The 22,104-nt window shown below is 51.4% G+C and overlaps 7 protein-coding genes across 7 annotated transcripts; 2 read left to right on the top strand and 5 right to left on the bottom strand.

The window, feature by feature from the left end:
* Positions 1-586: 586 nt before the first annotated feature.
* On the bottom strand, positions 587-1,861 carry gto2_0 (Glutathione S-transferase omega-like 2; the record flags this gene model as incomplete). Its single annotated transcript, XM_014693128.2, has 4 exons — positions 587-1,129; positions 1,196-1,501; positions 1,582-1,746; positions 1,859-1,861. The coding sequence occupies 4 exons, from the start codon at positions 1,859-1,861 to the stop codon at positions 587-589; spliced, it is 1,017 nt and encodes a 338-aa protein (XP_014548614.2).
* An 814-nt stretch (positions 1,862-2,675) lies between these two features.
* Positions 2,676-6,053, bottom strand: UBA1 (Ubiquitin-activating enzyme E1 1; the record flags this gene model as incomplete). The annotated part of the gene is made up of 4 exons (XM_066129829.1): positions 2,676-3,404; positions 3,465-5,454; positions 5,512-5,888; positions 6,048-6,053. The coding sequence occupies 4 exons, from the start codon at positions 6,051-6,053 to the stop codon at positions 2,676-2,678; spliced, it is 3,102 nt and encodes a 1,033-aa protein (XP_065986115.1).
* A 1,210-nt stretch (positions 6,054-7,263) lies between these two features.
* EXO5 (Exonuclease V) lies at positions 7,264-8,902 on the bottom strand (the record flags this gene model as incomplete). Its single annotated transcript, XM_066129828.1, has 2 exons — positions 7,264-8,537; positions 8,596-8,902. 2 exons carry the CDS (start codon positions 8,900-8,902, stop codon positions 7,264-7,266), a joined length of 1,581 nt encoding a protein of 526 aa, XP_065985854.1.
* Positions 8,903-13,503: 4,601 nt separating this feature from the next.
* Positions 13,504-15,106, top strand: gatA_0 (Glutamyl-tRNA(Gln) amidotransferase subunit A; the record flags this gene model as incomplete). The annotated part of the gene is made up of 5 exons (XM_014693130.2): positions 13,504-13,768; positions 13,841-14,148; positions 14,207-14,570; positions 14,660-14,871; positions 14,939-15,106. The coding sequence occupies 5 exons, from the start codon at positions 13,504-13,506 to the stop codon at positions 15,104-15,106; spliced, it is 1,317 nt and encodes a 438-aa protein (XP_014548616.2).
* Positions 15,107-15,220: 114 nt separating this feature from the next.
* On the bottom strand, positions 15,221-17,803 carry G6M90_00g019230 (uncharacterized protein; the record flags this gene model as incomplete). The annotated part of the gene is made up of 1 exon (XM_014693131.1): positions 15,221-17,803. The coding sequence occupies one exon, from the start codon at positions 17,801-17,803 to the stop codon at positions 15,221-15,223; it is 2,583 nt and encodes an 860-aa protein (XP_014548617.1).
* Positions 17,804-18,820: 1,017 nt separating this feature from the next.
* On the bottom strand, positions 18,821-20,233 carry URA9 (Dihydroorotate dehydrogenase; the record flags this gene model as incomplete). Its single annotated transcript, XM_014693132.1, has 1 exon — positions 18,821-20,233. One exon carries the CDS (start codon positions 20,231-20,233, stop codon positions 18,821-18,823), a length of 1,413 nt encoding a protein of 470 aa, XP_014548618.1.
* An 873-nt stretch (positions 20,234-21,106) lies between these two features.
* arg (Arginase) lies at positions 21,107-21,991 on the top strand (the record flags this gene model as incomplete). Its single annotated transcript, XM_014693133.1, has 1 exon — positions 21,107-21,991. One exon carries the CDS (start codon positions 21,107-21,109, stop codon positions 21,989-21,991), a length of 885 nt encoding a protein of 294 aa, XP_014548619.1.
* Positions 21,992-22,104: the final 113 nt, after the last annotated feature.

The raw sequence follows: 22,104 nt of genomic DNA, 5'->3' as shown, positions 1-22,104 counted from the left end.
TTGGGGCTCAAGGACCGTTGGGGCTCGGGAGCCATGGTCTGGTGGAACTCGCGTCCAATTGATGCCAAACGTCTTTTTGACGTGCGGTTCCTGCACGAGGTTGAACGCCGTGCTTGCCTGGGCACTCGAGTCCGGACATTGAGCCGTCGTGCAGATGCTGCAGAACACGCCCCGTTCTGTTCAGCGTTTTGCCAAGTGTGTGGCTTTTTTCGGCACCTTCGAGTCCGAGATATCTCGTCACATTGCCGGGCAGGGCAGGGTCGACACCAATGACATTGTCGGCTTGGGCGATCATGAGTTACAAGCAACCGGCCCTGAAGGAATTGATCCGGGTGTTATCCTGCGGCCATATGCGCGCAACCCTGCGCATAGCATAGTCCATGGCTTAATCGGCCGAATGTGGATGGCTGGCATGGTGGTCAGACCGGGTCAAAGCAAGCAGGTTGGCTGCACGTAGACAAACGTAGACTTGTATTAATTTCAAGCTGTGTACTCCGTATTTAATAAACAAATGGAACATTTGTCAAGACTACCAAATATTGGTAACACGCCCGAATCCACACCACTTATACTCCACCAATCTTAATTAAATCTTGGCCGTGACCGCAGGAACCTCTTCATCCGCCTTCATAATATGTGGCAACGGTCCGACAGGCGTGATCGCAAAGGGATTAATCTGTGTGTGGCTTCGCGTATAGTGCCATTTGATATGCTCAAACTGCGTGGTCTCCTTGAACGCAGCATGGTTCCAGTACAAGTTGCGCATCCACTTGTGCAGAGCCGGATATCCTGAGCGAATATCGCGGATATTGCACTTGAAGTGCTGGACGTAGACGGGGTCGAAGCGAACCAGGGTGACGTACAGCCTAATGTCGGTCTCTGTAATATTCTTTCCAAAATAGTACGGCCCGTCCTTTTGCTCGCGCAAGTGCTTCTCGGCCTTGTCGAGCGCTTCGAATAGAGCAATGACGTTGTGCTCATAGGCCTCAGATGTGGTTGCGAAACCGGACTTGTACACGCCATTGTTGATGAGGTCGTAGTGCCAGGTGTTGGTTTCATCGATTTGAGAGCGCAGGTTTTCGGGATACAGGGAAATCGCGCGGTACTTTTCTTCAATGAGATCATCAAACTATTGAGAGATGGTCAGTGCCCGCATATCGCTGACTTGCCCGAGATAAACCGCATATTGACGTACCTCAGCGCTGAACATGCGCAAAATTTCGGAGCTCTCATTGCTCACGATCGTCTTGGTCTTCCTGTCATACAGTACCGGGACGGTAAACCGTCCGGAATAGTCTTTTTCAGACTCGAAGTACACCTGTCTCAAGTGTGTGAAGCCTTCATGGCCCTCGATCGGATCAGGAATCACATTCTCCCCAGGCTCCTTCTCATCCTTGGTCACAAAACGCCATCCGCCCTGACCTAGGTGCCAATGCACCACAGAGTACGAGATGATATTTTCGAGGCCCTTGAGCTTCCGGGCGGCTAGTGTACGGCAGGCCTAAATCCAACGTGGGCCGTCAATATACATCCGAGATTGCCGGAGGGCAAGAACAAAAGAGAAACAAAGAAAGAACGTACCCAAGGACAGGCATAGCTGACATATAGATGATATCGTCCCTTCTCAGGAGGATACTTTGCACCTGATTCCCGAGAGATCCAGTTTCTGAAAGAGCTGACTTGGCGTTTAAACTCGCCAGACTTATCATTGGGGTGGACCCAATCGGTAACCTTGCCGGAGGAGGCCTGTGAGCCGTGCATGTTAGTGCTGATTGCTTGAAAAGAGAATAACAAAATTGAAAAATAGAGAAAGCACATGTAAAGGAAGGGCAATATCGGAAAGAATTTGCAGACTTACCATTCTCGTTTGAGCTTGAACTAGTGACTTGAAATAAGATGAGTGATGGGAGTTTGAAGCTTGCAAGATGCGGCGATGAAGCTGGAATGCGGGGCTGCGACTTGTATGGAAAACAGCTCTAGCTTGCGGGGTTCTAAAGTGAGGGGTGCTGTAGGTGATGATTGCTTGGTTGTTGCGTGGGACACCAAAACTTCTCAATAAGTTGGAGGTCTGGATGTTTCTCTTCATTGGCGACCGCGTGCACTTGATGCAGCCGATTCCCAATAATGGCGACGAGTTGCAGTTATATACCTACATGTAGGTAGAGAGCTGTGGGCGGCCATGGACAGGCGTGGATAGGCGCCTAGACTATGGTGGCTGTAGCTGCCTGTTCCCGGTCTGATTCAGCTGATTACGGAGTTGGTGACAATATCCTGACCTAATCATTCAGCTCTATTAATGCCCCTCCTCATCATTGCTAATGGTGACGTAAAAGAGAACGTCGACAGAACCGGCCTAGTGCCTGCGCTTGTCTCGTCTTAGCCATGCTAACCTGTTCCTCTCACCTCACAACTGCTGGCGCTTAGTGCTCACTTCTGGAACATCCTCAAAAGGCGTCGTGTCCAGAACCTCAACCCACAGCTGAATTGTACAATACATCACCGACCATGCAGTTGCATCATTTGCCATTATACCTCACTTCCCCAAGAGTAGCTTGTAACTAGCGCGAAAGGAGAGATTCATCATCTATGGATAGAATATATCAACCATTTTTTTTTCTTAAAAGGTACAAATTTCTTTCTGTAGCCGCATGGTCATAAATTCTAGTTCGCATTGTTTATCGCACCCTGACCTTGATGTAGGGAACCTCTGCATCTTCCTCATCCATGTCCTCGGCCACCATTTCGAAAATAACTTCCTTTTGATGTTCAGGAATTGGTTTCTTTGAAATATTCTCCACGAGCTGGCTGAGCTTCCAGCCCAAGCGTTCCTTCATCTTCGCCGGAGCGTGGAAGCTGGCGTACAACAGGCTAACTCCCGAGCTAAGCATGACAATTGTTAGGCCCTTTGCTTTGAAGTGGTCCAAGAGCTCCTGCAAAGTCACATCCCCAATCTCGAACCGATCCCAGATCTTGTCTAGGGTCACCTTGCCCTCTGGCCCCTTGTACACTACCTTGGGGCTAGCAATCGGCTCACTGAAGCCAAAGAATGGCAGAGCCAGATTGATGAATCCGTTTTTGTACTGCTCAATATCATTTTTGCCGTCAACAACCTTGTACAGCTCCATGACTACCAGGCCAGTTACAAGTGCAGTCGTCGTGGCAATGGCCGGGATAATCTTCCCAGCAATGAACTTGGTTTTGTGTCGATCAGCTGCCTCGATCTTGTAGTTTTCGGCGCGCAGGTTGCTGCAGGCTGTGATGAAGTCGATGTGGTGATTGGAGTCGTCGTCCTTTTCAAATTCAACTGGCTGCAGCTGAAAACCTGACAGCGTGCTTGGTGAAGGAATGCTGGAAATTATTTTCTGGAGCTCGTCCTCGTCATCACTGCCACCAGCGCTGGGGTCCTGGCAGAAGGTTAGTCCAACTTTTCAAGTAAGGTAAGAAATGTGGGAAAGGTGGCATACTGGTTCCTTATCATCGGCCTGGATTTTGACATTGGCATCAGGGGTGAAGTCAGGAACAATCACATTTTCCAATTCACGTAGATAGATGTTCTTATCAGCTCCGGGCGATTTAATATTGAAGTTGAAGGCATGGAGATTGGCAGCAGCAACCACAAAGCCAAAATGGGTCGGGTTGTTGGGATCGAACTTGAGGGCATCGGGAGCGCGTTTCGGGCCAGACCAGAAAGGTGTCCCGCTCGAGGTTTCAGAGTCCTTGGGAAAGTTGTACAGAAGCTGCTGGATCTTGTTGGTGAACTCTGTCTCGAACTGCATTCTTGCCCATGCAATACAATCTTCGAAAGTACGAGGTCGTTCCGTCGTGAGGTAGTTGCGGATGGTTTCCAGTGTCTCTTTCTGATTACCACCCTGCTTAAGGGTTGTCTCCATGAAGTTCGGCTGAGTCAAATACAAATTGACAGTTTGAGGCGCCTTGACGAAGCATTTTTCGAACATGTACTCCTTGGCCCAAGCAATGGTGTGCTCGATTCTGTTGGGGAAGCTTCGGATGGTGCACATGGGAAATTCTTTCTCGGGCGGATCTTGCGACGAAGAATAAGACTCGGTAAGATGAGGTAATACGACTTGGGTATTTCCTTTGGTCCCAAGTGTACCGCTCTCAAGAAGCGGCTTGCGGAAAAACACGCAGCGTCGGTCAACATATGTTCTGGCCTCAACATTGTCTAGCGCATTTGTAACACCATCCAGGCTCTCCCAGAAAGCCTCATCAAAGGTGCCCTCTGTGTCAGGGCCGACTCGGTCCTTGAAAGTCTGAATGTGACCAACAAGATCTGGATTCATTCGCTGCACAGCTTTGGCGGCACAGTCGCTCTTCATGTTGCCAACGTCGCCGGCACGGAACAGAAACTGGCGATTCAGGTTGCTCTTTTCGATGGAATCCATATCAGTAACAATAATTTTGCCCTTAGGCCCAGTGCCTAGGCCCATCATTGCCCAGTTCTTGAGCATTTCACAACCGATGGCGCCGGCTCCAACGAGAAACTGGGTCAAGTTTGCGATCTTCTCCTGGTATTCCGCACCGAACACAGCGATTTGGCCGTCGTATCGTGAACCGAGTGGCTTGCAAAGTTCGGGGCTTCGCTTTGTCGATGTAGGAAGTGACTCAAGGGAATCAAAGTACATCCACTGTTTGATGGGTTGGAACTTGCCAGAGACAGCCTTGAGGATTTCCTGCGCAGTAATACCTCCGAAGAAGGCGGCCATTGGACTCAAATCACCTCGTGCCTGATAGCTAAGCTCCTTCAGCAACTTCTCATCCAGTTCAACCTCCAACTTCTCTTCCTTGATGAAAAGTCTTGCAGCGCCGAGGAGAACTGTAGCGTCGTCATCATCCATTGGGTTTGGAAGACGGCCCTTGGAGAGTTGAAAGGCGTGAAGGGCCTGAAAGCCAACGTGGAGCTGCTGAGGTCGGTCAAACTTGGCAAAGTCCGACACGACGAACTCCGGCTCCTTGAGAGACGCGGTGAAATCCTTGAAGTTAATAGGCTTGGGCATTTTGACTTGCTGGTACATGCCACCTCGTTGGTACTGACCAAGACCGGTCACATCGCCGATAGAGAATGTGTAAGGCCCCTTCACAGTGATCTTTCGAGGCTCGGCGCCATTTAAACCTTCCATCCCTTCAATCTCGGAAAATGTAACATAATCGCCGTCTTCTAAACCATGTCGGGTTTCGTCCAATGCTGATACGAGGCCTTCCTCATCGATTCCAGCGACAATGCCACTCAGTGGAGTCTCTCCGGTCGGGTCAATAACAGTGAAGTTCTCGCCAAAGTCACAGAAAATCGAACCGAACAATCCAAAAGTGTCTGCCACTATAACATAGATGCCTTTGGAATGGCAATAATTGCCAATGGTTTTTTGAGATTGAAGAGGGGTGTTCGTCAGGACGACCACCTGGTACTTGTCGAACTGAGAGAGATCGGCGTCCAGGCTATCATCGAGTTAGCAAAATGCTTTGCTAAGGGCTAGAAAATATGAGGCTACGAACCCAGTTGACTCGTGTATCTTCACAGGGGTGTAAGCATTAAGCTCGGCCACTCGCGGCGCGGTCACATCGTGCCTGGGAATGCCAACATCCGCTGGGGTAAGGAAGAACTGCGAAGACAGGTCGGATATGTGAACGGGCGCAGGGTCGTAGAGCGTCAGACTCTTCACGCCTGCAAGTGCGATATTCTTGGCAATCTCGACGCCGAGACCCTTCAGACCAACAACAAGGACATTCGAGGCGCCCATGCGCTTCATGGCCTCGTGGCCGAGGACGTAGAGCTGTCGGCTGTAAAGGGATTCATCGATTTCGGTGTGGCCAACAACAGACTCGTCTACCTGCATCCTGGTCATAGGATCGACCTCGGGAAGCTTGGTGCCCTGAAATACAGTAATTAGCACGCCAGGCAGCTGTGTCGACTAAATGGGGACCCAGGTGGTCGCAGTGCGGGTGATGCCATCGCAGAGCTCGCGCGGGGCGAGCCCGCCAAGCTGGCCGAAGAACACAGTCCGACTCCATCCCCGTATTTAAGTACTTACCGTCATGATTCTCTTGATATTAGGCTGAGACTCCCCGTTGGAGAGCTTTCGCTTCCCCAGAGCGTCTGGGCTTGCGGAAGGCGGAATGGTGAAGGCAGAGCACTCAGCACCTAGGGTCGAGCTCAACCCCACCAAGATGCTGAATCTGAGGCAACGTAGACGAAGGCGGGGATAAAACGCCTTGATTCGAAGTTCTGGTCTTAAGAGATACCGCCAAGCTCAACTTCGCGGGTGGACTGGTGATTTTGCAAGGCCAAGCTGTAGTCAGGTAAGTGGGAGAGAATAGCTTCGCTGGACTGCCTTTCCACTGGAGCGAAACAGTCCACGTCGGATGGGTTGATGAGGTAAGGACGGACTGAGAGAATCGAGTCCACAGTACGGAGCACTGTCAGGCTGACAAACGAGAGGTCCGGTCGGCTGCTGCGTGCAGCTTGGTTGAGGAGGGGCAGCCAGACTGGGGCCTCACCTGCCGGTTTGCCCAGCACTACTAGTAGTAACTACGGAGAACGCCCACCAGGCTGCAATGTTCCAGATGCCGGTCCTTTTGGAAACCTGGTGGGGATTCCGATGTCCCCAAACGTCTCCTGGCATTTGAAGTCAAAATGACGTTACTAGATGGAGTGTCTGACACAACTCGTTTCTACTATGTAGTTCCAGTCTCTATTAGTACTTCCAGTAGTTCGCTATCCTAGCGACAGCCGTCTGTTTAATAACCGAAAAGCGCTGACAGACCATCTCTCAAACGCGTAAACCGTGCTGGCTTGTAGATTGACACAACCAGGCGCTTGAAAACAAAAACCCGACCAATTATTTCACCACACTCCAGAGCTCCGAGGGACCAGCCAGCGATTTCCTCAGCCGCCTTTCGCACGATTTTGTTCTCATTGTACCGACTTCTTGGATTGCTTGGCCTGGCTGGTGCTACTGTTATTCGGTTTTCTCGCAGTGGAATATTCCATATTGGAAGACGGTGCAGATCGTGCTATTATCACAGTGGCGTAGACAAGCAGTTGGGACATCGAAATACCACTGCTCATACCTGCTGTGGTGTGCGCGTTGGAGTCCACGAGTGTCGTTCAGACAGAAGCTGAGTCTGATGAAAGGAGGCTATTTGATTGTGGCAAATCGACGCACGTGATGTTTCAATGCTGTTTGACGAATAAGCCTGGATATTCACCTTTCGCTACTACCATACACTGTAGGTACCGGCACTTCATCACCGCCTCGAGCATATGCTAGCTTGACGCCTCTCCTGTTCTCGTACTCGAGCTTTCTGCATCCGCTCCTCGGCCATTGCATTCCTCCAAGTGCAGTCGGATGCAAACTCGCACGTGCGACACTTGAAAGCTTCTTCTATGTCGACACCGCTTGCTTTTCGTTCTCCCTGCCACCATGTCATGTATCGTTTCAAATACTCGTCCAATGCCTGCTTGGAAACAGGAAAGTCGTGAACATCAATCTCTTCACCATCATCACGATGAATATACTGGATCCGAAGCATCAAGCCCATTGATTTCTGCCCCTCTGGAAATGTGAGCTTTACCTCGGCTTTCACCAAGTGTAGTAATTCTCCGAGTGTTTGGTACTTCAGTAGCTGACCAGCCCCTTGTTGTGAATCACGGCTCTCCGAGTCCTGGGCCGCATGCGCACAGAAAGCAGATGCCTGGGGTAATGGCGTATCCTGGAAGATCTCATCGTGGAGGCTTCCCATCTGAGCAATGAAACCGTCAGAGAGAGTATCATCAGGGTCAACCCCATAACGTCGGAATAACTTGAAAAAATCTAGCCTTCCGGCTGCGATGTCGGATAGAAACCGGTGATAGAGCAGCAATTGTATTTTTGCAGGTCTCAGCAACGTCTTTGTCACAGGAGCTCGACTTCCTCTCGTCTTAACATCAATGAGATACACCTTAGGCAGAGAGAGCGCACCAGCGGGATTTCCATTGCGTGTGAAATAGCCATGTAAAGACATTTGATCAGGGGCAGGATTGAATATTTCAGTGAGCTCGTTCTCAAACTCGGGGTTTGGATTATCGTGGGTTAGCTCGTCAATCACACCATTGACGACATTGCCCTGGACCATTCCCCAAACCTCCAACTCCCTGGTCATACCGGTTTCACGCAGGGTTCTAAGACCTTGGATGAAGTTCCACATTCTCAATGCGAAGCCATCTTCTTTTGTAAAAACGTCAATCTGGGTGGTGGTGTGCACCTCATCCTCAAGCTTCTTGTGGATTATTGAGCCTCCTTTCATAGCAGGGGTCTTAGTCCGCCGACCGCCGGGGAGCCTGGTGAGAGTATACCAATATTGCAGTTCGCACCAGGCTCCAGCTGTAAGGTCGGTGACAGTCAATGGTCTCCTAGGATATGACCGGAATCTTTGGAGAGGAGAACGATTATCCTCAAACTCCTCTGATTCCGTATCCCGTTCATCCAGGGCCTTGGCTCCCCCGTCTCTGTCATCACCAATACAAGACAATGCTCGACTCACTAGTCGCTTTGCAGTCAGTCAGTGTCAGTATACAGAGTCAGGAAGCTTGGAACGCACAATCGGGATAGGTGACGTCCGTGTCGAGCAACTCGCTGCGGCTTTGCCCCATGGTTGCCGAAGCCATGGCCGTGCCACTGACCTCAGGGGCCGTGGAGTTGTCATGGTCGATGATGTCTGTACAACCAGGCCGTAGGTCTGTATGAGAACTCTCGTAGGGTCCAGGGCGCGGTGGGAGATGAGCAGGGCCCTTTGCCTTTGCACTTTGGCAGTCTTGCGAAGTACGCTCTAGTAGAAGCAACTCGTCCTCTGGAGAGATGTCGGAACCATAGTCGCTTTCAGTATCCAAAATGTTTGGGGCAGCCATGTCACCTTACAGAGAGGTGCATGGCGGCTTTGCGGAAGATTGGTGAGGCCGCCTAGATGTACTGGGAGACGTGAAGTGGGGTGAGTGAAGTGGAAAGGGTGTCGTCAATTGCCGCGATAGAAACACGCTATCACGTGTACTGGTTTACAATACATGGGTTGTTAGGGAGCCCTTCTGTTAATGGCAACTCGACTAGCCGCTAAGGCCTGAAGCCAAGTGCTGCCTTGAGCTAGGCACCAGCCTCTCAGCAGGCACCTTCTCTGAGCAAATATCCAAGGTATCACTGGACCTATTAGGTTCAAATGTCATGTTCCTACTACCTCTAAGTACCTACCTAGGTACTCTTAGGTACTGGTCCGGCGCCAACATTGGCCGGACCCTACATGAAGTGTGTCTACTTACTAAGTAAGCAGGCTGCTCCCATCACGACATGGGACAAATTCCATCGCCTGGGGGATCTTGCCATGGACTCGGCACTCTGAATTGCCTCACAGAGGACCTGGACCGGAAAAGCGGCCAGCTTGCTGGGCTTGTGTTACCTCAACACTCAACGCACAGACTACCAGGCTGATTGGCCAGCCGGCAATGCAAGCAAGGCACACACCAGTGGCCTGCTGGAAATACCTGGCTGACGCATTGAGACCAGCGGCGGATTAGTCTGGTATCAGACATGTCAGCTATTCGTGGACAATACGAACAAACAGCCTCTCGCCCAGCATTGAAGCATGATTCTGAGTGTGCAAGTTTCATGCTCAACGTTGGCATGAAGGGACATGGAGCGAAACACAGCTTGCAGGAGGTACCTGCCAAGGTACGGTAGAGTATAGACTAGGTCAACATTGAAACCTGGTACATACCAGATATAGGTACTCCGTACTACCTCCAAGTTCAAACGCCTCGTCGAAACACACTGGACGGCACTTTCCAAAGTCCATGTCCCTATTGTATTGACGCCAGTATGCTTAAGCACGGGAACCAACTTCACGGCAGATGACAGAGACACGGAATTCTTTTTTTCTGCTTGTCCCCAAGGCTGGACCATTTGGAGGGCACGCTGCGACTAGTGCTGCAGGTGGGCGTCGCTGAAACCGGCAGCCTAAGCCATTGAATACGAGTCGAGTCTGCCACTGGTCTGTCCTCGTCGAGAACGTTAGAGATCATCGGCTGGCATTTCTGCCTTCAATCCTCGTTTCTGTCATGCCCTGCGCCTCTCTGATTTTATGTAGAAGAGGTGGGGGCTGGGCTGAAGCGAATCTAGTACATCTACTCTGTACTTCCAACTTGCTCGAGTGACGACCGATCTGGGTGTTTTATTAGAGGGTCCTCCAGTCGACAAGGGCGACTTTGAAGGCAGCAGCCGACTACATCTCCAACCGCTCTTCTTTCCAACCAAAAAGAAAGCAAACATGCAAACCGAGTCGAATATTTCCGGTTCTTATTCGGCGTACATTTATTAGCATGGGCGCGTCTCTGAAATCCATGTTCGATATTTCTTTCCAGCATAACCATCCGGCCACAGGGATGCCGAGCAGCGCCAAACCACCAAGTCTGGCGCCCTGCCATGAACCCAGCAATGAAGAGAAACAGTGCGACCAAGAAGGCACACATACCGCATCGCCGACGGAAAACCCGTCCAAAGTCTCCTTTTTGTCACTGCCAACAGAGATTCATCTGGAAATATCCAGCCATTTAATTTACCCAGACGCCCTATCCTTGAAGCATGCCAGCAGATACTTCTACAACATTATTAACACCGGCATCGAATTAAAGATTGACTGGCTGATCTCACGGCGGAAATTACACTTGGAGTGTCCCAACAATAAGGGATGCGATCTGGGAAGCGACCTGCGATTTTGCAGAGGAAGTGTAGCGTATGTTTTCTGTTCACGATATACAGCTTTATTGGCGATTTTCACCCGGCGTATTAATGCATGTCGCACAGATTACTCATGAAGCGACGTCGCGAACACATTGAGTGTGACTCTCGTCCTGGAATCGGATGCATCATCTACGGTACACCTACCTGCTCACATCGCGAAAAGAGGCAGAATCGATGGAAGACTGGGCTACAGACCAAATTCACTGTCGAACTTTGGTGGATTCTGCTAGCGCTGTTGTCCGTTTTCATTGCCCGGGGTTGGGTGCTTGTCTCAGCTAGCCGTTGGGATAGGAGTGATGTAGAACGACAGTATTAACCTCTACCTTGCCCGTATTTTATGTAAACCTTGGATCAAGCGGAAACTCTGCACCATGAATATGCCGCTTTATGGTCATGAGATGGGGGGCGCTGCGAGCCAGCATAGTGTTTCTAATATTTACAGCTGCAGGTCAGCAGATCATAACTAACCTCTCATTTATTTTGTTATCAACAATTTCTCCTAGTAGATTTGCAGAGGCACTATTCGTTCAGTTTGCGCTGGAAGCATACTGCCAAACGCGACGCAGAAGTAGCCTTCCATATATAATATGCCATAAGGACTACATCAACTACCATATCAGTTGACAAAGAATGTGCGCCACAGAGCGTCTTCATCGGGCTGCCTATCCGGTGGGTAAAACGATATTGTATGAATAATGCTTCGTTGAGTCAACTGACCACGGCTTCTGACAGCCTTTGGTGGATGGCAATCTGTAATATTCTCGACTCTGGTGTTACAATGGAACTAAAACTCGTCAAAACAAGAATCAAGCCAATTGCAACGCAGAAATTCCTCATTGATGGACACCGCATTGCCTATGGGGTCTTTGGTGTATGTATAGGAGCCAGTAGTACCTATCCACGGCACTCCATCAAGCTCCTTGATTTGGTGCAACGTCGCTCCCCAAACTACGGAAGCAGGCTTCGAGGTCCACGTCTTTTTGATCAGTTCAAGTACTATGGACTTTCCGAGAGGGCCCGGCGTCCAGAAGTTGACGAATCAATGTCCAGCCAAGTTCAAACCCTGGAGGAATTGCTTCGGAATAAAGACAAGTTCCACCTCGTGGCTCATGATATCGGCGGCCGAAATCGGTCAACGCTTCGGTATTTTCTACCCCGATCGCCTACGACATGTCCCCCTCATCGACGCCGTCAGCTTTGACAACTATCCATCTCACGGCAAACTAAGGAGCGATTGAGCAGTGGACTAAGAGCATCTCGTCAAGACCCCCGACAGAACCCGACGACGACGCTTCTGCCAATAGAGCTTCCGTATGCAAAATATGCAAGCTCTGGCGGGTTCTAGGCTGGCGACTTGTGTAGATTATATTTCGGGGTCCTGTGGCATAAGGTGGCATGCTTCAGCGTCAAATTCGATAATATGGGCGGAAACTCCGAAACATGATATGAAGAAGGCGGCCCGACGTCAAGAGCTGGGTATGAATACGCCGACCAGGCTAATTTTGAGGTGCGGATGATTCGTGGCAGGCCATAGACTGGACAGAAAAGTTACACAAGGCTATTCCCGACTCAAAGCAGAGCTCAGGATTCTGGATAATTGCGGACATTTGTCGCTGGAAGACCAACTGGACGAGATGTCGATGGTCTTGACTCTTGACAGGATTCTTTGACCAGTCACAAGTGAGTCGCGCAGCATTGCTGGTCGGCGGTACAGGGCGGAACGAGGAACTTGATATCACGGCTTTGGCTGGCGATCATTTGAATTTGGTGAGGGGCCGGCAGCAGATATATCACAACATGCTGTTCATGGCAAAACGTGTGGAATCTTGGTGGTGCGAAGAGCGACGCATTGCGTCCTCAGGCACATGACCACGAGTGACACTCAGCACTGGTCGGATCCGCTTTACTCTCTCAACACAACTCGACAACTCTCTCCCTCCCCGGCTGGCCAGAATCCAGAATCCAGAATCCAGAATCCAGCCCCCGAGCGCTGCCGCCTCGATTTTCCCCATGGCTCGTATAACGCTATCGTACAATCCATGCAGACGCCAATCAGCGCCAACGGACATAGGCCCGAATGAGTTTAGATGCGGGTTGAGTCTGGCGAATGACCCTACATCGTGGGGCCACAACCGACATGGACATCTGGACCATCAGCATCAGCATCAAGTATCGGCCATCTCGACCATCTGCAATCCTACTCTAGGCAGACCTGACGCCTGAGACATGATGGAAGGCATGGAGACATGGGCCCCGCACCTCCCGTACTGTACTGTCTGTCAGCCGCGGCTTCGTCGAATGGGTTGTCGTGCTGGACCTGAGCCGACTTTGGATGGACCTGCAATACCACGAGTACCCCTCCATCAGAAGCCATATCCGGCATCGCAATATCATGCATGACGAACCTCTCGGCATTGTTGCAGTCCCCAATTCCTGCAAGACGGCTCTCTTTGCGGTTTTCGATCCAATTCCACTGCAGTGTCCCCAGCCCTAGCAAGCCCCTTGTATTAGCCCTCGTTTTCCTCTTCGCCAATTTCCTGCCCTGGATTTTGGAGGGGGAAGAGCATTTGGGCCGAGCCCGTCGAGTTGATACCAGAAAAGCAAGTTTCCGTAGTAGTCCATACTCTGTACGAGAGCCAAGGGTACAGACTTGCTGTTTTGTTTTGTCTTCTTTTATTTCATCATTTCACAAAGCGAACCTGGGAAGCCACTCGAGAAAACAATGGCAGTATCCCAGCATGAACTGTATAAGCTATCTGCAACGCAGGCAGCTGGGCTGATACGCACGAACCAGCTTTCAGCACAGGACTATGCCAAAGCGCTGCTCGACAGAGTACGTGAACGAGACCCGCAAGTGAGAGCTTGGGCATATCTAGACGAGAATGCCATCCTGAAACAGGCAAGGAAGCTGGACGCATTGCCTCCAGAGAAGAGAGGGCCGTTGCATGGTATCGCAGTCGGTATCAAGGATATTTTTCTCACCCGAGGTACCTGTCTGCTTGCGGCTCTGAAGTCCTGGGGGAGAAGTTCCATGCTGACTCTAGCATGATTGCCTCCAGACATGCCAACCAAGTACTACTCGCGTCTACATGCCCAGGATGGAAACGCCGCTGCCGATTCAGCTTGCGTTAGCGTTTTACGCGCAGCTGGAGCCATCATTTTCGGCAAGACGGCGACAACAGAGTTTGCGAGCATGACAGAAGGCAGTCCATGCGCCAACCCACATAATAGTAGGCATACACCCGGCGGTTCCTCGTCGGGCTCGGCGGCTGCCGTGGCAGATTTTCAGGTACCGCTGTCAATTGGCACTCAAACGGGGGGGAGCGTCGTTCGCCCGGCGTCGTTTAACGGCGTTTATGGTTTCAAAGTACGTTTACACGCCCCTCCACCCAAAGATTTCTCTTTCCTCCGCTAACACCCGGCAGCCGACTTGGGGTACCGTTTCGGCCGAAGGAACCGGCATAGTCTCAGTATCTGCAGATACACCAGGGTTCTACGCCCGAAGTGTTGACGATCTTGAGTTTCTAGCACATTTGTTCCGCTTGGACTCCCTGCTCACTGAACCCCTGCACCCACTCTCCATCATCGGTGCGAGGATTGCCTTCGTCAAGACTCACATTTGGCCGGAAGCTCAATCTGGTACCCGGGCGGCATGGAATCTAGCCCACAGATTACTGGCGGAGACCGGAGCCAAGGTTGAGCATGTTGAACTGCCTGAGCGGTTTGGGAGTTGCCCCGAGTGGAGAGAAATCGTTGTTGCTGAGGAGACAAGGGCCGCATATTTGCCCAGTGCGTCAATCCTGTCGGTGTCGGGTCCTGTTCTGTTGGGCCTTGTGAACCTCAGCCTGGCTGTTACGTATACTGACAATGATGTGCAGAATACCTTCAAGACCGGACCAAATTACACGCCGATATTGTCGCCTTCGTCGAGTCCACCAATGTGCCCAGTCGAAAGAAGCTTCTCGAGGCTCATGACGGCATCGCTCGCTTACGCAGAGAATGGGACCTGATTGCCAGCCAGTACGACATAATCATCACTCCCAGCGCAATCGATGAGGCGCCAGAGGGCCTTGAGAGCACGGGTACCGCGGCATGTCTCCTTCTCTCCTTCCGGCTGCCCTTTTGTAGTTATACAGACGCTGAGCTAACATGAACAGATTTTCTGTGAAATGTGGACTATTCTCCACGCACCAGCCATGAACGTTCCGGGCTTTTTTGGCAAGTGCGGCCTCCCCATCGGCCTACAAGTCGTCGGTGCGCGATACAACGACATGCAAGTCTTGCAAGGCGGGAAGCTCATCGGGCAAATATTCAGCAGACCGTAGGGGGCCGTGCACTCAGAGTTGGGGAGAGATAAATAGGTCCGGGTGGCAAGATTAGGGCCTGTATTTATCAACTTTGAATATATCAGACACCACAGACATAACAGCTATACACTCCTACACCGTTCCCTTTCTCCCCCACCCTGTCGGCTCAGAGCTCATATGAAACTCAATCTTTCTGGCATTCACAATATCCTCATGTTTCAGAAGTGGCTTGTCAACCGGCTTCCCGTCCACCTTGAGACTCTTGATATAGGCTTTACCTTGGGTACCAGCACCGGGTGCGGATATAACAAGTGTATGACCGTCTGCTCCAGACATTGAGGGCAATCGAATTTCAACTCTATCAAAGAATGGGGTCCCCACAACGTACTCATCACTCGCAGGGTTCAAAGGATAGAAACCCAAAGCCGAGAAGACATACCACGCACTCATTTGCCCCAGATCCTCATTCCCACTGAGTCCCGCAGCAGTGTTGTTGTACTCCGTCCATGCAATGTCACGTACTTTCTCCGCGGAGCTCATGGGATACCCGATGGCTGAATATAAGTACGGCACATGGTGGGAAGGCTCGTTACTGTGCATATTATGGCCGCCCGAAAAGTGCTGGTCCAACTTGGCCTTCATGTCAGCTTTGCCGCCCTTGAACAATGACGCCAAACCGCCGGCGTCGTGCATGACGTCAAACGTATATACCCACTTGTCACCCTCTGTCCAGCCCCAATCTTCCCTGGCAAAGGTCCCATTAGAGTTGCGCGTCTGCATGAATTGGGTCTCGTTGTTCCAGAGCTTCATGTAGTTGCGGCTCCGGGTCATGAGTTGCTTTGCGGAAGCATGGTCCCCTGCGTATGTGGCCACCACAGCAGCAGCGAAATCGTTGAGAGAATAATCAAGAGTGCGGCTGGCTGCTTCTGCCCATCTGTCGTTGTCAACCCATCCGTGCTCGAGGTAACTCGTCAGACCAGCCCTAGCTTCATGCGGCGTTTTGGGCTCCCTGTCAAAGTACAGGAGCAACGTGTCTCGCTCCGGCGGGATGTAGGCGTCTGCGTAGACAGCTTTCCAGGCTTTCTGGATGTCGAAATCATTGAACCCGCGGACGAGGGCATTTGCTATGACGGCATCCGCGTTGGTAGCAATCATTATGTTTGTTTCAACCATGTTTGCCCAAATCGGTAGGCGGCCGGACCAGTCGAAGATTCGGAGGAGCGAGCGCATCATGGAATTCACACGCTCCGGAGCAAACAGAGTGAGGAGGGCATGTTCTGCCCTGTAAGTGTCCCAGATGGACCACGACTGATAATATGAATCGTGTTCTTCGTGCACGCTGTCCGTGTAGCCGCTGTAAAAGCGCCGCTTGCTCACACCCTCGGAACCTGTAGGCTCCGAATAGTCGTTGGGATATTGGAGGGAGTGGAATAAACCCGTGTAAAAGATTGCTCGCTGATCGTGCTCTGCATCCGTCTTGTTAACTCCCTCGATCGTGATGCGGCCTAGTTGATCCAGCCAAGCTTTCTTGGTCTGCTCCACTGTCGATTCGAAAGAATGGCTGTCGGGAATCTCAATGTCCAGATTCTTTCGCGCTTGCTCAACGCTGATGAACGATACGCCAGTTCGAACTTCAATCCTGTCGTGGGCAGTGTCAAACGTCGCATATGCGCCAACATCCTTGCCATGGAGGCTTCCGTGTCCCCTTTCCGTCTTCCCCCCTTGAGAAGTGCCGTAGGACTCAAACGGCGCTGAAAACCGGGAAACGAAGAATGCGCTAAAGTTCTTGGGATGATCGGGCCCGATGGCGTAGTCTTGTCTCTGGGTATTGCTTCCTGAAATCTCGCGCCTTTGGGGGTCGATTTCCACATGGCCAGTCCAGTTAAGGCGTGTAGCTTGTACCACTACATACGGTCGAATCTGCGACTTGGACCCCGAATTCGTTTGGAAGTCGAACCGGATGTGTCCCACGTGAGATGTGGCAGACATGGCTGCTTTGATGGAATGCTCGTAACCCCCGAGGTTTGCGTCAGACGAATTCGAGGAGGATTCATCTAGGTCTCTTTCCTCAAACGCATCAAACCGATCTGTATAACCTCGCTTCCTCACCCGGCCATTCGAGCCCTCCTCTACACTCTCCGGGACGGTACCCGCGCCGCCAGGACATGGAGGACACCCATCGCCATACTCTTCATGAGCCCACTGCTCTGTCAGATTCCAGTTAAAGTCCCCTATAGAGTCAGCATCCAGCAGCACCTCATAAACATACGGCGTGCTCTTTTCATCCGATTTTCGAAACTCAAGCCCGCGTTTCTGGAACTGCGTCCGAATACTGTCCCCGGAAACTAGTAGTCCCGGGGTTATCGTCATCTGGCCTTGCTCACCCATCCAGATGGCAGGCTGATGGGTTGCCTGGAATCCATGTACTCGCCTATCAAGATCCGAATACGGTACTTGGGAAATGTAATTCTCCCGGGTTTGAGGTGTCCATCTCGTCATGCCGAATGGGGTAGAGATGCTGGGGATCATGCCTCCATTGCTGTCGGGTATGATGCCACGCGTGCCGATGAGAGGATTGACGTATTTCAAAACCCCGGCTCCATCGTGATACGAGGTTGATTTCAGACCGGAGTCGCGGCCCAAGTTGTTTGGATTTGCTGCCACAACAGTTGAGGCGCCCAGAGCAGCTGCCGCCGATGTAAGTGCCCAGCACATGGTGTTGGTAGATGTGCCTTCTGCATTAACTTACGACGTATTGAATAGGCAGTTGATGCATGAAAGACTTGTATTTTTTTTAATTGAGATGAAGATTACGGAGTAATGGCTCTGTACAACGTTTTCAGTGTGTTTGTCTTACCAACCCCCTCACCGAGTCACCCCCTCGAAGAGCGATGATCGTTCTTTCCCCGCGCCCCGCGCGATGACAATGCAGCCTGACCCAGGATGAGTATAGTGCCGGTTTTTTTAAGCTCGAAGGATTATCTGTACGTGAATCAATTTCTCTCGACTAGGCTCTCACCGATTTTGAGATTGTAGTTTCACGACTGGGGTATACATCTCGCTTCGTTGGTTTTGGGCAGGCTACGAAGAATTATAGACGAGCTCAGTCACAATAGATTGATGTAAGCGACTTGGTGGAATATTCTTTACCATTCGAGGAATCGGATTGACAGCCATGGAACACAGCGTCGTCGTCACCTTTCAGATATCAGTTCTTGGGACAAGTCCGTCCAGTAATGTGGTATATAGCTCGCATGTCAAATTGAGATCAACGGATAGTTGTTTCTGTTCGTCCAACCACGCTGCTCAACCCCAGGCGTCTTTATTTCCCCAATGCTACAAATACATGAGATATTTCCGAGGGCTATCCTCAAGGTAGATACCTGGCAGCCTCGTCAACAGCTTCCAGCCACTTTGAACTTGTATTACCATCCGTCAGTGAGCCGTAACGTACGGTTCACAACTCTGTGTCGGACCAAGAAAGGGGTATTCTAGTCATTACCCGTGAAACGAAACTCAGCATTAGGGAAAACGAAGAGTTTTGGGCTTCTGAAATTTATTTCTATTCTATTGAGACAAGCACAGTCATATGGTGCGGCAAACCGAAAGAAAGCAAAGACACAATAGATGGTGAGGGCAGAGTATGTCTGTCTGCCTTCCCCTGGCACATCCTCTATCTGTGCCTCTAATCCAATTGATTACGCGTGGCTTTTCCTGCTTCCGTCCAGAACCTTAGTTCTTCAACTGGTTCTTCATTTCGCTCTTGATTCTCGTGACAGTGCCAGCTCCACCATACACCATGCCTGTGTACACCATGGCAACGCTCGCACCAGCATTCAGGACCTTGAGGGCCTGCTCCCCGTTGGTGATTCCACCCGTAGCGAAGAGGATCTTTTGCTTATCCGAGCTCGCAGGCTGTGCATCGAGCATCTTCCGGTACCGGCCAACCAGGTCCAGTGTGCGGTCAAACATGGCTGGTCCAGAATAGCCACCCGTTTCCATCAACGCTTTCTGTTCCTTATTCTTGAGCTTGATGCCCTCGGGAACAAGGCCAGTGCGCCTCTTGGTAGTGTTTCCGACAATGATGCCGTCGACACCGCTTCTCCGCACAGCCTCGACAATGCCCTCCATCTGCGTGTCTTCGTCCTCGTCGGGCGAAACCTTGACCATAACCTTTGGCCGCGATTTTCTGCTCGTCTTCGCAGCCTCGTCCACCACGGCTGAAAGGAGTCTCGTCAAGGGCTCGGTGGCTTGGAGATCCCGCAGCCCAGGGGTATTGGGACTGCTTACGTTGACGACCACAACGTCCGCATAGCGAGCCAGCCTTCGAACACAGTAGACATGGTCGTCAGCGATGGCCTTTTCGTCACGTTCGTCCGTCTCTTTGTTCTTGGCAATCTGAACAGCGAGGAGTCTGCCTGATTGTAAACTGCCCGGGGGGACGCTGGCAGCTCCATCCAATACTTCCTGCTCAGTAAGACCCAGCGATCGTGCAAATCGACGAAGACGATCCCTCAGTCGTCTGGCCACGTCGTCGGCACCGCGAGAGTTCAGCCCGTAGCGATTCACCATGCCGTCCGTAGCTGGGATCCTGAAGACACGGGGCTTGGGGTTGCCAGCCTGGGGAAGCGGCGTGATGCCTCCTATCTCAACGACACCGGCGCCCAAGGCGAAGAGGGCATCTGGGATCTCGCCATCCTTATCCAGACCAGCGGAAATCCCGATCGGGTTGCTCAACTGGGTGTCAAACACCGATGTACAAAGCTCCGAGGTGCGCAACGAATTCCCTCGCTCACGGGGGTGAAGGCCCAACCCATACAGCGTCTTCAATGCCGAGGTCCCGGCGTGATGTGCTTCTTCGGCGTCGGGGAACAGAGCTCGTAGTGCCGGCGGGACAAGGTATCGGTGGACGAATGCTCTTGTATCAGTCGTGTAGAGATATCCAACGTAAAGGGTGGCCGCCAGAGCTCCTCCGTACAGGATGGCTTTTGCGCGACCAGCTTGCACGGAACCGTTGGCCGAGGACGAGGCCTGCCGCCGTGATCCGGGTATGGAAGTGCGGGAGGCATCGGCGTGGACGCGGGAGGCTGGCGAGGAGCGGATGCCTCTGGCGGCTAGACGCGATCGAATAGCTGATGAGGACATGGTTATAAGGCTCGAGGCCGTGAGAGCCTCTCAATTGACGTCGGGGGTTGCACTTATTGGCGGGCGATGGTCTGGTGGTTTCAATGTTCGTGTTTCGGTGCGCCGGGAATTTGTCGGGTGTCTGGTCTGGTCTGTGTCCTCCGTGTGATGGCGCGAGGATGGACAGTGCTGTCAGTTGGTTAGTCGGTGGATCTCGTATAGGCCAAGCATAGTGCCGGCCACTGCAAATCGAGCTGGAAACATTCAATGTTCAAACATATTTCGGTCTTCCATACTCGCGTGTCGCAGACATTGTTGTCGAATCCATTGGTAAAATAACCATCCTCTGTTCTCTTAAAAGATGATGGTAATATAAGAAAATACGTACCTATGCAGATCAATAAGGTTGCACGCCAGGAGACTATGCCTATTCGGCAACTTGTCATAGTCGCATATGCGCCCTCCGAAGAACGCATTGACTCACGCCCTAATAGTGACTATTACAGACATCTGGAATGATCAACAAGGAACAAAAAGATGCCATAGTCGTGTATTGATTTTTTTTCGTTTCTTATTTTTCAACCCATCCCAATATTCGGGCCAGCACTGCATCGGGTAGGGCGCAATTGTACAAACACCGTGTGCCTGGTCGTACCCAAACCGAAGAATCGTGCCATACTCAAGGAAACAGCGTAATAGCGTAACAGCCGTGTATAATACGGCCATTGCGTGGACGAGCATCTCGACTTACGGAGTACATACCGAAACATTACCATCGTTCCTATTCCATCAATCATCTGAAAACATATGCAATAGTATCTACAACCAAAACCCTAGTTACCGGAGCCATCGCCCAGTATGAGTAGGCAAGCATTCAAGTCTATCTCACTCATCATGTCGCCCTTCCACTGTGGCACCCGAGCAATCGGTCCTGGAGCAGGGCCACTGTTCCTCCAGAGTCGAGGCCTCATTCCAGCCCTCAAAGAATTTGGCCTCCCAGTCCACGAAGTCCAAATCGAGCCTGTGGACGAGCTAGATGGCGAGCTCGCAAAATGCTTCGAAATTATCCGCCGAACATCAAGGCTCGTTTCTAAAGCTCGTGGGAATGGATCGTTTCCCATTGTATTATCCGGTAATTGCAGCGGTGCAGTGGGCGTCGCGGCAGGATTAAGTTCTAGCGGCATTGCTGGAGGGGATCTGGGATGTGTATGGTTTGATGCCCACGATGACTTTCACACACCAGATACTATTGCCAGTGGCTATGGAGACTCCATGCCAATTGCAATCCTGGCAGGGTTGTGCTACAACCGAATGCTGCAATCAGTCCCGGGCCATCAGCCGCTGAATTTGAATCACCTGGTACATGTGGGTATGCGAGATGTTACTGAGGAGGAGAAGCAGAGGGTTCTTGATGCTGGGTTTGACATCATTTGGGGAAACGCTGAGCAGAAAGTGGATTTTGGCAGTGGGTTGCGCACAGTGTTGGAGAAGAAATCGCTGACAGACACAATGGTCCATGTGGATTTGGACTCGCTGGATGCGTCGATAGGCATGGCAAATAAGATGGCCACCTATGGTGGTTTGTTGGAAGCTGACTTGATTGAGTGTCTGGAGGAAGTGGTGAGGCATACACATCCGGTTTCGTTGACGTTGGCTTCGTTTGATCCGGGCTATGAGCGGGCGGACAAAATTGCGCATGTTGGAATTGTCGGTGTTAAGACGTTTTTGAGGGCACTACTGGGATCCAGTCGAGGAGGTGCAACAGTTCATCGATGCTGATGTCACGACTCTCGGGCGAGATGGACAAGAAAATGCGCGTAAGCTGACGTCGTTGGTTTTTGGTTCTGGCTAGGGCTAGACATTGCTTCCTAGGGGTATCAGGGTTAATGGCG

Source organism: Metarhizium brunneum, chromosome 1 (assembly GCF_013426205.1).
Source record: "Metarhizium brunneum chromosome 1, complete sequence".
Lineage (NCBI taxonomy): Eukaryota > Fungi > Ascomycota > Sordariomycetes > Hypocreales > Clavicipitaceae > Metarhizium > Metarhizium brunneum.
This window is presented reverse-complemented; position numbering and strand designations above follow the sequence as displayed.